This window comes from Apis laboriosa, unplaced genomic scaffold, assembly GCF_014066325.1.
Source record: "Apis laboriosa isolate Shangri-la unplaced genomic scaffold, ASM1406632v1 scaffold68_cov148, whole genome shotgun sequence".
Classification (NCBI taxonomy): domain Eukaryota; kingdom Metazoa; phylum Arthropoda; class Insecta; order Hymenoptera; family Apidae; genus Apis; species Apis laboriosa.
In genome coordinates this window covers 2,469,729-2,486,464 of record NW_025224135.1, presented here as the reverse complement: position 1 = coordinate 2,486,464, position 16,736 = coordinate 2,469,729, and the positions used below count along the sequence as shown (strand labels likewise).

Genomic DNA, 16,736 nt, shown 5'->3' with positions numbered 1-16,736 from the left:
AACTTAAATATCGAAATTATATATAATAAATATATTTAAATTTTGCTCTCATAGTTTAATAACATATAAAGAAAAACCATGAGAGCAAAAATATGACTCATCTTTTTCATCATAAATCATACATAGAATATGTGAACAATTTATACACAGTGAATAAGATAGAAAAAATTTCATTTGTATAGTAAAATTTGACAATGTAACATTGTTTAACAATAACTGGTGTTCTGCAACGCAATAAAATATGAACATTGTTCATTTGTCATAATACTGAATTTTGATCATTGATAGTATATTATAAATCATCTTAATAATTATATGATATATGGGAAACATATAACTGCAATTAATTTTCATCTGAAGATTCTGTAGAACTTTGTGGCATAGGGTTGAACCAATTTTCTCGAACGCCGGTGCTCCTAAATATAAAGAAATGTCGGTAAATTATATCCTATAGATATCATCAGTATCATGAATTTTATAAAAAAATTACATTCATTTTCTTTAGTTTATTAATTTTTAAAAACATTTTATTTTATATTAAGAAGATAATATAAAAAAAAGATTAATTATTAAAAAATGAAAATAAAATAAATAATAATAAATAATAAAATAAATAATAAAAAAAATAAAAAAACAGAAAATAAATCTTTTTTACTCTACTATACTATACTATAATATAATATACTATAATATTTATATTCATAATTTTTATAATTTTATATGACATTTTAATAAATAATTTTAATGTGATGAAATATTAACAAAAGAGAAGAATAACTTGTTTTTTATAATTACCTTGTTCGTTGACGGGTACTTATAGGCAGTGTGAGTGAAGTTCTATAATATTGAGGGGTAGTATTTGAAGCTGTTTCATCTGGTCTTCTATGTAATGTCATAGTTTCATGAGGAGAAGTAATCAATTCATCTTCGTTATCTAAATAATAACGAGAACCTGTTGCGCTTTTACAATTTTCACATTCGCTTCTATAATCGTCTGTATCATCGTGAAGAGTAGAAAGAGCTTGCATGCTACAAGTGCATGCTACTGATTCAAAGCTTCCTTCTTCATTAATATCATTAGCTATATTCAATGGTGGCTGAAATGCATGAAAATTATTATATAACATACGTTTAAAAAATTAAATTTTATAATATTTTGAATATAAAAATACAATATCAACACTACATTTTGTACTACACCTTAAAATCATGAGATTTTATATCTATTTTATGATCCAAAGGTTGTCTTTCAATTTGTTGCAATCCTGAAGAAGATGCAGGAGAAGGCTGTATTTGTATATCTTCAGAAAATGTATTTGCATTTTCTCTTGTATTTTCTAATTTAATCATAGCATTTTGTTGCGTGGAATGTGGTAAATTCGGAGTCGTAAGATCGGTTGTTATTGTAGGTCGTAAAAATTCCTTCTGAGTGCAATCATTTATAATATCTTGTAACTTTGCACCAGTACGAGTTGTCAAAGTTCTAGGAATTGTACGATGAGCAGTTACACTAGAATTTGGTAAAGTTGCAGATATTGTAAATGCTCCAGTTTGACGAGGGAGAGTAGTATGTGTTTGATAACTTTTTGGAATAGTAGATTGCATATTAGGTAAAGGTTGCACAGTTACATTAGGACGCTGATTAACAAAGTTTGGAATTCCAATGGGAGTAGGTAAATTCTCATAAGTACTTGTTCCCATTGTAAAACTCGTCGTTGAAGTTCCTACACTAACACTTGGAGATAATGTTTCATTTTGATTCGATTGATGATAACTAGAATATATATTTGGATTTGATATTGGTCTACTTGGTGTTGAGATTAAGCCACTTTGATCTGTTATACCATTGTCACAAATTAATGTCGATGAATTACCATTTATGCCACTTTGCGTACTCCCTACTAATGATATACTTGTACGACTATTAGTATTTGGTAAATAGGTATTTGGAAAACTTAGTTGTGGAAGTGTTTGTGGATTCATTGATAAAAGAGCTTGTTCTGCTCGTGCTGCTGCTACTGCCTCTTCATAAGGTGGTGGAGCTTCGCCACGAGGAAAGTAATTATTAGGTGGTTTCCATAATGGGTAACTAGCTCCACATGGAATGTCATCCATAGGAACACCATGTGATAATCCATCTCGGTCTAAATATCCCATACTACCTAAATTTCTTTGGTCCTCTGCTAACTGTCTGTTCTGCCTTCCTGCCACACAAACTTTTACAAAATAATCAATACTTTTTATCTATTATTCTAAGAAAAAAAACAATTGACAAATTGTAAAATACCTCGTATCTTTCTTTGGCGTAATCGATGTATTAAAAAAAATAATAAACTTAATGACAATACAGCTGTTACAAAGCTAGCAACAGATCGTAGTCCTATATCATAATTTGTAGTAGCATCAGTGGTATTGCTACCAATCCCATCAGTTTTATCATTTGGTATAGATAATAATGTATCATCCAAACAAATATATTGACAACAAATATGCCGGGAAGATTTACAATATTCCTGTTTGATATATATGAATTATGAATAAATTTTTAATCACATAGAAAAAAAATAATATAAAATGCAAAGCAATATAATTATTTTAGCATTTGAAATACCTCTGCATACTTGCAAACAAGTGCTTTACACCATTTTGGATTGCCATTATCACATACACATAATGTACAAGGTTCTGGACCAGGAATGTATATAAAAGTATTTTCATAAGATCGTCCTTGTTGATCTTTGCAGGTAACACCACTTTCTGCATGAATAACTGTAATAATAATATTTGTAAAAATATTTATAAAAACCTGTTATTTATTTATTTACTTGATTGTTAAACAATGAAAATATAAGAAATTAAATTTATAAATTAAATATTTATTTAATAATATATATGAATTTATCTATAATTTATTTTATAATTAATAATTATTATATTGATTATATATATATATATATATATATATAAAAATATAATTTATATAATAAATTTATATAATACGAATAAAAAAATAGCACGCACATATCGTTTGAAGTCATCAAATAAGCGGCAATACATGCGTCATATATGCACCTTACGTCAATCGGACAAACTACTAAGTAGAAACAGTTAAAAATTGCCGCCTAATATAAATATTGAAAGTAAAAAAAGAAGAAAAAAAATAAATTTATTATTAGTTTGAATATGCGTTTTAAATGTGTATGTAAATATACAAAATGATAAAAAGAATTAATTGATGTAAAGAATAAAGACAAAATTTAAAACTTTTAAATGATAACAAATAATATCTCATTCATTTATTGAATTATAGATGTATAGCTTTAAATTAGGGTTAATCAGGATTAATCGAACTTAATCAAATCTGTGGAATAAAAAGTTCTGATAATCTGTAACAAAAATAAAAAAATTGACTAAAAAAAGAAAAAATAATAGAAATAAAAAAGCATTTGACTAAAACAATAGAAAGATCGGTATTATAAAGAAAAAAGTTTCATATTTTACTTACCATTAAAAAATAGAATAAACGCGTAAACTGCATAACCAAGAAGGTTACTACCACTGTATTTCATTCTGCGTTTGTTATCTCATCATAATCATAATTATTCGGCACAGTGTAGTAACAAAGTGAAGATATCCTTGAAAGTTTCAAATGGTATTTCGTTCCGTTGAGTTGCTCTCGTTGATTTCCAACATTTTTCATGACACAATTCAAATTAGCATCTTGTACTAAACACCTGTATCACGGGTTGCTTATACAGGAGCAACAGTTATTTTCACACACCCGCATATCTTAGAAACACTTCTTTTACTTCCAAGTATCCCCTTGTGCAGTATGCGTTCTCTCAAATAGGCACACCAACTTGCATCTACTTTGCACCGACTCCCGACACCCGGAATGATCGATTAGTAAACGGAGCAGCTATCGGTGTCGAGCACTGATATCGTAACTACCGCCATCTTCGAGTTGCTGTTGTAGTTTGTAGGAGTAGGAATCATCATTATTTTGGTGCCTCAGTCACCAGCATGTTTTCTAGTGACTTTACCCACTGTAGTCGAATTACCTCGTTTACGCAAATATTCTTCGATTCTCTGTCACTTTATCATATATATTATTCTCTTTTCCTTTCTTTTTCCTCTTCTCGCTTTCTTTCATTTTTTTTTCTTTTTTAAATTCTTATTCATATTGTTGTTTGATTTCATATTATATTCATATTATATTTCATATTATATTTCGTATTATATATGCATTAATTCAAATGCGAGATACATCGAACGAGATGAAAATCTATATTTCTGAAACAAAACAGACCTCTTTCTCTAACCTCTCATTTAACCTATCATATTTAACGGTCCCAAGTAAAATGTAATACAAATTTCAAGTACATCTAACTCAATACTCCCTCTTCAAACATCAAACAAAGATTCAAGATCAAAGCGTATAAAGAGATAATAATAAAAATATAAAATATCGTAACGGTTTGCATTTTCGATCAGATTTTATAAATAGTAATTGCACATTATACACATACATAGGTATGATCAGTATTTTATGAATAAAAAAAAAAAATTATTCAAAAATATATCTTTATGTTTAAATTATAAAAAGAATAAGAACAAAATATTTGAATATTACATGTGTCTGTTTTATTACATAATAAAATTATATACATATTATTTATAGAAAAAGATGAGTATGGAAAAGACTGATGATTCTCCCGAAGATATTAAACGGGCTACTTCTGTCGACCGTGAAATAAAAAGAGGGCAAAAGGATGATACGTTCGAAGGTTATCCACGAATAGTAGAAAAAAAGAAAAGATGGGTACATTGCGATAAACCCGAGAAAATTCCAAAAAAACCTAAGGCAAATTGAATATTTTTAATATTTTTAAAATAGTTCTATTTTTTTTATCTTGAATATATTATATAAACAAATCACTATATTTATTCTATCATAAGTTTTATTACATACATATAAATAATATAAATGTAATAAATAGAATTTGAAGGATATTATTCAAATAATCATTCTTTAATTTATACAAATTTATAAAATATTAAATTACCATCAAAGTTCTTTTCAATTTATATGTTAATTTTTAAGATAATTTTAAAAATTTATTATAATATTTTTGTATTCGAATAAACGAACATTTTTGATATCTTTCAAAGTTTCGAAAGATACTATTGCAGCAAAGTTTTTTTTTTAATATTCTGTTTTCAAATAATTTTTTATGAAAAATAATCAAATCGATTTTAGTTAAAATATATATATATATTATATATTCTAAAACACTATCATTTGGTTTTCGATATAATTTTTGTCAGAAAACATCTAATAATAATAGCAATAAATTGATAATAGAATTTATGATAAAACTATGTAAATATAAAAACATATATATATTTATTTTACACATTTTCTTTTGTTCATTTTTAATTTTTATTATATTTTTCTATTATTTAAACTATTAATTATTTTCTATTTGAAAATAATTCACAATAATTTGCAATCACATTAATATCTTAATATTAATTAATCTTAATAACATTTTATATTTATATTTTATAATTATCATTAGATTAATAAAAGATCTATCTACATAACTTTATGACAAATTTATTCAGTAGCACGTGGATAAAATAAATGAGCTTGATTGTCGCAAAACACAAAGAGGAAGAAGAAAAAAAAAAGATAGATTTGCGATGGTTTCCGTAGTTGGAGAACCTTGTACATTTCCAAAATTGAAAGTTATACCTAGGCATTGTTTGACAAAACAAGATTACATTGATATATTAGCAACTCCAAGGTAAAAGTTTTATGTTTATTAAATACAATTTGATTAATTTTAATAGAGCCATATACAAATGATTTTAATACTTTCATATAGCCGTAAATGTCCACCAGAATGTGAAAAGAAAATGGTGCTTAGAAAATTGAAACCTGTATCACAACGAATCAAAGAATTGGCTCAACCAACAAGACACAAAATGTTAATAACTTTACAACAAGGCGCGTCAATATTACCTCCAGCTCTTTTGGATAATCTCGTTCGAACTGTGGAAAAGGAAACATGTTTAACTCCTGAGTAATATATTGATTTAAATAATTTTTCGTCTAAACAATTTTTTTTTTATTTTTCATTGAGAAGTATATGATAAAAAAAAATAAACGATTCTTGTTTGTCGATTTCAAAAATAATATTAGAATAAAATTAAATAATATTAGAATATTTTTAAGTATCATTAAGTTTATTTAGCTACGGTGAAATATTTGTTACAGGCAAGCTGCAACGATCTCGCGTAGAAAGAAGAAAACGCGTGGAAAGAAAAGGAAAAAGAGAACGGATCAATGGCAATTTAAAGAGACAAACAAAATGAAAAGACAAAATATTGGTATTACAACGGTAGGATCTTTCGAGAAAGATTCGGTTTCTTCTCAATATCTGATAGCTGAGCGTTTCGTTCGAAGTATCTTAAAATGGAAATGTCCATTCCCTAAATCAGAGATTAAAGATATCGCAGAAGTGATAGTTCGACGATTGATAAATGTTCTTGAATACAGTCAACCAAAAGACGAAGATCGGAAATCGCAACAGGTACGTTATTTGGCTGATGTATTAGCCTGTTGGGTGACCGGAGTGCTATTTGAGGTTGCTCAATATCAAGAAGAAAAACTTCTCGAACGATGTAAAAAGAAAGAAGAAGAAATGAGAATAGATGAAGAGGAAGAGGAAGAAGAGGAGGACGAGGACGAAGAAGTGGAGGAGGAAGAGATTGAAAAGAAATATCCAGACGAGGATGACGATGAGGAAGATGATTGGGACGAAGATGCAAAAATGATCGAAGAAGAAGAAGAGAAAGTAAAAGAAGCAGAGGAACCGGAGAAAGAAATAACGGAGGAAGAAGAAGAGGAGGTTAAACTTGAAAAAGTAGATGAAGCAGTGGATGAAGCAGATAAACCAGTAGAAATTGAAAAAGAAGCTCAAGTACAACCAGAAGAACAAGAGACAGAGATACAAACGGAACCACAACCGCAAGTTGAAGCAGAAGTAGAAGCTCGACCACGAATGGAAGATACGGAAGCAACAGAACCAGAATTAGAGCTGGTATTAGAAGTGGAAACAGAAACAGAATCAGAAGCAGAAGCAGCACAAGAAGTGGAAACGGAAACAGAATCAGAAGCAATTCAAGAAACAGAAACAGAAACAGAAGCAGAAGCAGTACAAGAAATAGGAACAGAACCAGAATCAGAAACAGTACAAGAAATGGAAACAGAAACAGAATTAGAAACACCTAAGGTAGGTGAAGAACTTGAAGCAAAACCAGAAGAAGAAACAAAACCAGAAGAAAATATAAAACCAGAAGAAACTACAAAACCAGAAATGGAAGAAATTACAAAACCGGAAGAAAATAAGTTAGAACAAGAAGAAAATATACAACCAGAAGAAACTATAAAACCAGAATCAGAAATAGAAGCAGATATACAACCAGAAGCAAAACCAGAAACAGAACTTGAAGAGCCAGGTGAAGAGGCAGAAATAATAAAAAGAGAAAAAGAGGCAGAACCAAAAGCTGAAGAAAAGGTAGAAGATGTACCAAAAATAAAAGAAAAAGAAATCGAAGTAAGGGTATCTCCAAAAAAGATTTCGTTAGAACCTATGGAAGTACCTAAAGAAATAGATATTATGAAGACTTTGGAGGACGTATTTAAAACCGATCTTCCTTATCTTACTTTTGACAAAATAATCGATACTATTTATAAAATGATAGAAAGTGCGCCAGAAAATACGGGTGAAGATCCAATAACAAATGGCATACATCGTGCAATCTACGAAAAGTTGAGTAATATAGTAAGATTGGAAAATCCAGATCTCTTAACGGAAGACTTAAAGATTACTATGAATATAGTATGTGGAAAAATTGCAACTTGGTTAAGATCGCTATTAACTCAATCGCAGCTTGCATTCATGGAACAGTATATGCCAGAAGTAGAATCTTTAGAAATTAGGGACTGGACTAGATGGCTAGAGTATATCAGTGATGTAGCTAAAGATTGGAATATATGGTTACGCAGTGTAATCGAGAAGATATTGGAAATGGAAAGTGAGAAGATTACTCGTGGAGAATGGCACGATTGGACAAAATCCATTGATACCAAAGCTTTACTTTGGAGACGTTTTCATTTACAAACTCTGCATCAAGCAAATCGTAATCGTACAATGTTAATTGGTCGACGTATTGTTAAAACAGGAACACTATCGAAAAAGAGATCAAAAGCACTTATGCCCGATATTTCAGAACGGTTAATTAATACTACCGATTTGCGTGCTTAATATGTGACATCTATTGATTTTGTTATTCTTTTCAAACTTTTTTACTGTTTTCTGCTATTCTTTATTTAAATACTACAAAACATATATGTATTTATACATATGTATGAATTCGTGTAAATGCATACAACACAATTCAATTATACATATGATATTATTACATATTATGTGAAATTCAAATATTATATTATATTAAGCACAATAATATTTAATTAATGAAATATTTGAGATACATGTGAGAATATCAATTAATCACAAGTTTAATAATAAATTATCTTATTCGACACAATCAAACAATAATCAAAGCAAGGAAAAATGTAAAAGCGAAAACAAAAAAATATAAAAACTTTCATAATTTATAAATAAGAAAATAAAAGAAAAATGAAACAAAATTTTTAATATGTAAATCGAAATAATTAGTTATATTATAATCGATCTATAATCGAAATAAAAACCGATTCGAATTCATTATATATTTGTAGTATGCATTTAAATAGTTTTATATATTGGACTGATTTATATATTGGATATATATATTTCTCGATATATTCAAGAAAATACATAATAACATAACATAAGTAAAGAAAAATGCAAAAATAAATTATCGACAGTATTTTACTTTTTTTAATCGAGAATATTTTATTATTACGGAGAAGTATGTCAAAATGAAATGTGTCAAAGAAAAAATAAACTATTCCCCACTTTTAACAACAGAAAGATGTAAGCAATGACTTTCTTTTAAACAGTTAACGCTGACATCTAAATATCCAAATCACATATTTCCACTACATATGCATCGAACGGAACATATATTACGTCCACGATCACGTGAATTCGCATCCATAATGTCTGCGCCCGCGCAAACTCCCCACATTTGCTTCCAACATCGACCGTACCATGATATTATATCTTCTCGCTTCCTCGCTTTCCTTCAACTACCCATCTCTTCCCCTAATATTTAGTTGCTTCCTTCTCTCCTCTACTCCCCTCCACTCTTCCTTTTCACCAATCTCTGTCTCTTCCCCTTCCACTTTCACGTTACCTTTCTCTTCCCTTTTCCGCTTTCTCTTCGTACTCTCTTCGATACTCTCTTCGTACACTTCCGTGATCCGATTTAGTCTGGTTTGTTCGGTACCTTTGAAACTCGTTCACAACATGTCATTTGTTTTCTATTTTTCATTTCCTCGTTGATATTTTGAATAATTGAATTAATTAATCCAATTCTCGCGATAATAATACGAGAGCATCGAAATCAGATTACATAAATTTTTGCTTATTTCTTGAAATTTTTACATATTAATGAATTTAATCGTTTCACATCCACTACATTTTTATTGTGTTGAAGAGAAATACGTCAAATCAAGAAAAAAACTTTATTATCAACGTTACTATCATCTTTATTAATATCAATTTCAACAATATCAAATAAAAGTAAGTAAAATAAATATTTTCACGAATTCTTATCTGTCTTTTGTTTACGCATATATATTCAATTCAATATATATATAGTAGAATATATAAATTATCGCAAATATTATTCTCATATGATGCATTGAAATCGTTAATTAATGTTTACAAACGGATAACGGTGAAATAAATTCTGTTTATATACGAAAAAGAAATTTATATAAAATATAATAAATATTTCTGTATCAAAATATAACATCTGGTATATATAATCACATGTAATGTAGCGATTTGTATTTTTCCAATTCACATGTTTGTAGATATAAAATAAATTTTAATTTATTATATAAATTTATTTCAATAAATAACATAAACTAAATTTAATTTAAAACTTAATTATAACTTGTTTATATGTAATTTGTTTATATTTTTTGAAAACTTTTTATTAGAATTTCTATTTATAATTGCCGTTACATAAAAGATGTTAAAATATAATAAATATAATAATTTTATGAGAATTTCATAATATTGCGATAATATAATACATATATATCATATAATAAATATGATTTAATGTATAATATACTGTGTACGTGTTTATACTGTGATCGTATTTACAAGTGTATGAAAAATGATCGTATATGAAAAAATAATTTTCTAAAAAATAAATATATTAGTGATCGATTAAATTTTACAAATTTCGGTTCCATGAAATTTTTAAAATAGTATTTTCTTTCAAAAAATAACTTGAATCTTGAAACATTATTATCTATGTCAATGAATTTTCAATTTGAAATTTTAATTCTTACACATTATGCATTACATTGAATATATTTAAATTTTTTATTTTCTTTAGTGTCATGATCTTTTTAATTTTTGCACCAAATATGTTCTATTCTAGATTTTCACACTGTTATTTTATTTTTTAATTAAAAAATTCTTTAAAAAAAGAAATAATAGTTTACGTGAACAAATTATCTATAGAAATATTAAGCCTATAGAAATTTAGAGATTTGGCTATCATTAATATTCTGAATGTAATTTAGTAAAATATATCTAATAATAATAGATAAAAAATTAATATTATTCAATTTGAATTTTAGAACAAGTAAAAAAATATTTACACATGTAAATTCAAGTTAAACATCCGTCTTCGTCTCGTGCAATTTTGAAATCAAATGATTAATAGAAAATTTTTTAATATTTTTTTATTACTCCCAGATTAATAAATAATAATATAATAAATTTTTATAAAGAGAATAAAAATCGAATAGAAAAAAAATTGGGTTCAAAGAACTTTTGAATAAATCATCATATCCAATAGTATGTTATACAATGTGATAATAGAGGTCCAATGTCACGACTGCGATCATCAGAACCGACCAATGGTTAAGTTCGTTTGATCATTGCATTATGGCAAGTAGGAGTATGAAAAGAAGACGTTACAAAGGGGGAAAACAGATTTGCGTCGCGATTCAATCAACATCGATAGACAATCGTAATTCTTCGAGAGTATCGTTTCGACCGAAGAAATTTCAAGTGACGGCCAAGTTGATTTTTTCGTCGTTTCAGGATGACGTTAACGTGTTGGGAAAAAATATCGTTCGTTGTATTAGGATTGCTTGGATTGCGAATTCTATGGCGAATAAGCGTTCTTGTGTGGAAGAAATTAATAGGACCGAATTTTGGATTCGGTGTTGACCCAAGAACACAGGGTAAATGGGCAGTGATCACAGGTGCTACAAGCGGTATCGGGAAAGCGTACGCGGAACAGTTAGCGAAAAAAGGTTTGGATATTGTGCTGGTTTCGCGATCTCTATCAAAACTCGAGGAAGTCGCGAAGGAGATCAAAGAACGATATGGAGTTCAAGTTCGAATCGTGGATGCAGATTTGACCGAGGGACAAGCGGTTTATGCCAAAATTGCCAAAGCCACTGAAGAGCTCGAGGTATTCTTTCTTTAACATTTTTTATCCGTCTTTCTATTCTTATTCTTTTAACACGTTCGTTATTATGATGAGTCACTATGTTACTTTTATGATGGACATTGTTAATTTTCATTTGTTAATATTCAACAAAGATAATTATGGAAAATAAAAAACAACCTAATTATATTTACTAATTATATTCTTATTTTTTATTTATATTATGTAAAATTAATTAAATTTTTTTTTAAATAATAGCAAATGTGTTAATTAGCTCATAAAAATTGGTATTTGAAAAGATGCTTTAGTTCAAGTGATTTCATATTTTTATAGAGATTTTCTGTTGATAAAAAAAATTTTCTAAATATATACTTTATTTATAATAATATATATATAGCACAAACTATTAAATTTTCGGATTAAATGAATTTCCTTATAAAATAATATATATAAAGACTTGTGATTGATTATACATATATATATTTTATTTGTAAAATTAATATCTCTTCAAATTAATATCAGATTGTTAAATAAGAATATTAACACAATGATTCTTAATTCTTATTTTCGAATATTTTCTAAACTATTATTTAATTACTTTTTAAATGGTAATATATAGATTCTTAATTCTTATTCTCGAATATTTTCTAAACTATTATTTAATTATTTTTTAAATGGTAATATATAGGTTTTAACAGATATTTTAACACAATTACATCGTCATATTCTATAAAGTAATTAATAATATAGTTTATTAAGATAATATTGATAAAATTATGTCAGTTATACAAATTACTTGAATTTAAAAAATTGAGAAATATTATACATTAGAAAATTTATTCTTTAACGATTGATATTTTTATTTAATCTTACAATACAAAAAGTCATGCCACTTTTATCATTAACATTCATTAATATTCTCAAGAAATAATTAGAATTGATTAATTAAAATTCTAGATTGCAATAGTGGTAAATAATGCAGGAGCCAGTTATGATCATCCTGAATTATTCACGAATGTCTCAGAGGAAAGCATAGCTCAGATTTTGCAGTTGAATGTGGCGTCAATGACAGGAGTCGCAAGGGCCCTTCTTCCTCAAATGTTCGAACGTAAAAAGGGCATTTTGATAAATATCAGCTCGGCTACGGCTGTTATGCCATCTCCTTACTTAACTGTGTATGCAGCCAGCAAGTGTTACGTTATCAAGCTAAGTGAAGATTTAGCCGCTGAAGCCGCACCATTCGGTGTTACTGTACAATGCCTCATTCCTGGTCCAGTGGCAACTAAGATGTCAAAGATCACGTAAGTGAAAAAAAAAAAAAAAAAAATGAAATTTAAATATTTTCCTTCCTTCTTTTTTTTTTTATTACGTATATATTTTATTATATACATGCATTTATTATATATGCACGTACATCCATTTGCAAGTTAGATAAAGTAAGTTTAAACAAATTTAAATACGTGAATATTTTTATTTCATTCGTCGTCGAGGACAATTCTTTATTTCATTTATCTTTTGCTTTTTAATATCTTGGCTAGTTTTGCTGATCTGAAAAATAACCAAGTTTCATTTATAAAACGATAAATATTAATGATAATTAATGATTCTTCAAATTTTGATTTACATTTCTTTCCAGACATGATACGATGAACAATAAGAAAGATAATTAAAAACAATAATTAAAAAAAAAAAGAAAATTAAAATGTTATTTAATTATAAAATGTATATAATTACAAAATATTTATAATTTTTCTAAATGAAACATTTTTAATTGCTGGATTCGAGAATCTGATGAACAGTCACATGATAATATCTGCTTTTTATTTGATTTTTTTTTTTAAATAATATAAATTAAAAATATAAAACGTTATGATTATAACGAAATCTTTATCATATTACAAAACGGAATACACGAAATACTTTTATGCTTTCCTTATCTTTTGTAGGATGAGTTTTATAAAATTCAAATTAAAATAATTCTTAAATTAATGATTTTTTTATACAAATTTCAATATATGATAATATTTTTTTTATAGATTATTATTTTTGAGATTAGATCTACAAAATCAATTGAATAACTTAAAATATATAATTACATTAAAAAAAAAATTACTTTATTATTTGTTTATCTTTTAAAATTATTTTTTATACATATATTTTATAAAAAATTTTAATTATATTAAAAACTTTATTTATAAAAATTATTCAAGAAAATTATTCTTAAAACTATTTAATTTTTAATTGAAGGAAGAAATTCTATTTACTTTATTATATATTATTCTATATATAAAAAATATCATTTTTATTGATAATAACTATCAATAATTATGCAATAATTGTGCGTTTTCTATACGTAAAAATTTCAATTTTTTGTACTTGGATTTTATAGATCTTATATAAAAATTTTCTGCGTAGTAAAATTTGCATGCATATATTTTTTTTTGCATACGTCAATTTATTTTTTACTGTCACCAATGTCGCATTGCATCAATTTTTATACATTTATATGTTGACCTATTTACATTTGATATAAAAGGTTATAAAATTCAATTCAAATTAAATTACATTTTGATTTAATAAACTTAAATTTTTAATAAATAAGCTTCAAAATTTTTATATAAATACACTAATCTTTATATTTGTTTTAACTCTATAATCCTCTATATATACTCTGTTTTTTAATTTTATTAATTTTATTTTATAAATAATTTATTTTTTAAATAATCACTGCATATAATAATAGTAATGAGATAATCATATTGAGAATAAACTTTATTTGAAATTTATTCTTTATCGGTTATAGTAATAAAAAAATTTTAAAAATTTAAATAACAATAAAAATTGGAGAAAAATGAAAAAAAAATATATAAACCATAATGTAATTAAAACTATAATATTATTTCCAAATATGAACATGTTTATTTCTTGAAGTTCTTAAGCAATAACAATTATATAAATTCGACTCATGAAAAAAGCCTTATCATTATCTCAATATTTGTCATTTCAAACGAAATAACTTTATCGTGACATAATTTTTTTATCAGTGAAATTAACGACTAATCGAAACTATCAAAGATTATATATTAAGAGATCCAAAATAAATAAAATATCTTTCATATATTATATATAAAAAATATAAATATTATATATAAAAATATATTTTTAGGAAACCTACTTGGATGGCGCCAACTCCAGAGAAATATGTAAAACATACACTAAAAACAATTGGTCTTGAATTGTGTACATCAGGCTATTTGCCGCATGGTTTATTAGTCGCCTCTGTAAATGCTTTACGTTACATATGCGAAAAAGGTACGCTTTGGTTAGTTTGTAAGACCATGTGTAATATAAGAAAGCGTGCATTAAAAAAGAAAGAAAAAATGGAAAAAATAACTAATGAAGAAACATCAGTTATTACTAAATGAATCCTAAATTTAATTTCTTCTCTTTATTTTGTTTCTTTTTTTATCCATTATTCTTTCCTTTTCTGTTCTTTATTTATCTTATTTTTTTTTTTTTTTTTGCCTTTTTTGCTCTTTGTAATGTTATTCATTACTATAGTTAAAAATATGATAGGCATAATGTATTTTATATGTATATTTTAGATATGTATTTTATATATATCTATATTCATGTTTCATAAATTAAATTAAAATGCGATAACGTTAATTAAAACGCTTAATTAAAACGTACAATGTAAATAATAAGAAATTCGAAATCTTTTCTGAATTATATTAAAATATAATTTTATCAAATTAATATTGTTAAATTGTTATTTTCTTTAAATCAATTTCTAAGCTATTATGGTTTTTAAATTATTTATAAAAATCTTTGTACATATAATCTGTATTGTATTTATAATTATTGTATAATAAAATTTATCACAGTTTTTTTCTTATATTATTTTCCTAGATAATTTGCTCTTTATTTTTAAACAAATTAATTCAAGGATATCAGTTATTTGAAGGATCAAAAAACATTTGAATATTTTCTTATCCATTTTCGGTTAATAATAATTTTTTTATTCATTTATAAGTAGTCATAGACAAAATATTTCATCTATAATTAATCATATATAATTATTAATATTCTAATCGCGAATATTGTAAGAATAAGTATAGAAAAATAGAGAAAATAGTGAGAGAAAAATGGAGATAAGATAAAAATTTGAAGAATCAGCATTATATCTAAATGTTGCAAATGAAACACATAAAAAAGACAGAATATAGTAAAAATTATCAACGCCATCTCTTAAAAAATTAAAATATCAAAAGTAAAATAAGATAATAAAAATTGATGATCCAGCATCATTTTTTGAATACTAAATACATGTTTTCAAAAATCAAGAGATGATACTAATCCTCAATTCTTATCCTATTTTATTCTAGTTGAAGAATCTTTCTCTCAAGAGATAGAGCTGGTGATCAATTCTTACTTTATCTCTATCTTTCTATCTCTTCTTATCCTTTTCTGTGTGTTTCATTTATGATATTGTGCAGATGGCGCTGATTTGAATACCTTTAATCTATCTCCATCTTTTATTTACCTCTATTACTTCCTTTTCTTCTTTAGTTTGTTTTATCTATAACACTAGAGATGACGCTAATTCCATAATTTTTCCTACTTTATCTTTATCTGTTTCCATTATTTGCCTTTTTCTTTTATTCTGCAAAATTTAATAATAATTTTGCATTTCATTACATTTATTATTTTCTAACTTATCAATAGAAAATATTAAGAAAGTCTATTCGAGCTAATTTTTATATATTTATATAAAAAATAAAAAGTAAACAAGAAATGTTAAGATAATTATTTCCATGTGAAATAATAACTCTTAAATCATTCAAAAAGTTATTTTAAATGAAAATAAAAAATGATTTATCTTTTTATAATCTTAGTTTTTTGATCTATTTTAAATAACTTTATTCGATTTAGCGAATACTATTTATTCTAAAATTTATCATTTTTTTTTTCTATATAAATGCGCTAAAGAACATAGTCATAGATGGCACAAAATTTCATACTTCTGCGCATGTGCATTTATATCATATAACACATGTCTTATAACTGAA

General features: G+C 26.1%; 3 protein-coding genes across 4 annotated transcripts; 2 read left to right on the top strand and 1 right to left on the bottom strand.

Moving 5' to 3' along the window:
- Window positions 1–268: 268 nt before the first annotated feature.
- On the bottom strand, window positions 269–3,957 carry LOC122718750. Of its 2 annotated transcripts, none has more exons than XM_043944055.1 (6): window positions 3,506–3,957; window positions 2,612–2,769; window positions 2,288–2,513; window positions 1,201–2,204; window positions 796–1,097; window positions 269–416 (listed from the first exon to the last, which is right to left on the bottom strand). In XM_043944055.1, the coding sequence occupies exons 1-6, from the start codon at window positions 3,567–3,569 to the stop codon at window positions 344–346; spliced, it is 1,827 nt and encodes a 608-aa protein (XP_043799990.1). In that variant the 5' UTR covers window positions 3,570–3,957; the 3' UTR covers window positions 269–343. The 2 variants fall into 2 exon arrangements, with proteins under 2 accessions (XP_043799990.1, XP_043799989.1); XM_043944054.1 differs by having other exon boundaries at window positions 1,201–2,216; window positions 3,506–3,955.
- A 237-nt stretch (window positions 3,958–4,194) lies between these two features.
- LOC122718787 (probable serine/threonine-protein kinase kinX) lies at window positions 4,195–8,486 on the top strand. The gene is made up of 5 exons (XM_043944119.1): window positions 4,195–4,533; window positions 4,682–4,864; window positions 5,632–5,810; window positions 5,892–6,089; window positions 6,284–8,486. Exons 2-5 carry the CDS (start codon window positions 4,688–4,690, stop codon window positions 8,334–8,336), a joined length of 2,607 nt encoding a protein of 868 aa, XP_043800054.1. The 5' UTR covers window positions 4,195–4,533; window positions 4,682–4,687; the 3' UTR covers window positions 8,337–8,486.
- A 793-nt stretch (window positions 8,487–9,279) lies between these two features.
- On the top strand, window positions 9,280–15,369 carry LOC122718763 (very-long-chain 3-oxoacyl-CoA reductase-like). Its single transcript, XM_043944078.1, has 4 exons — window positions 9,280–9,764; window positions 11,313–11,688; window positions 12,622–12,965; window positions 14,831–15,369. Exons 2-4 carry the CDS (start codon window positions 11,314–11,316, stop codon window positions 15,087–15,089), a joined length of 978 nt encoding a protein of 325 aa, XP_043800013.1. The 5' UTR covers window positions 9,280–9,764; window position 11,313; the 3' UTR covers window positions 15,090–15,369.
- Window positions 15,370–16,736: the final 1,367 nt, after the last annotated feature.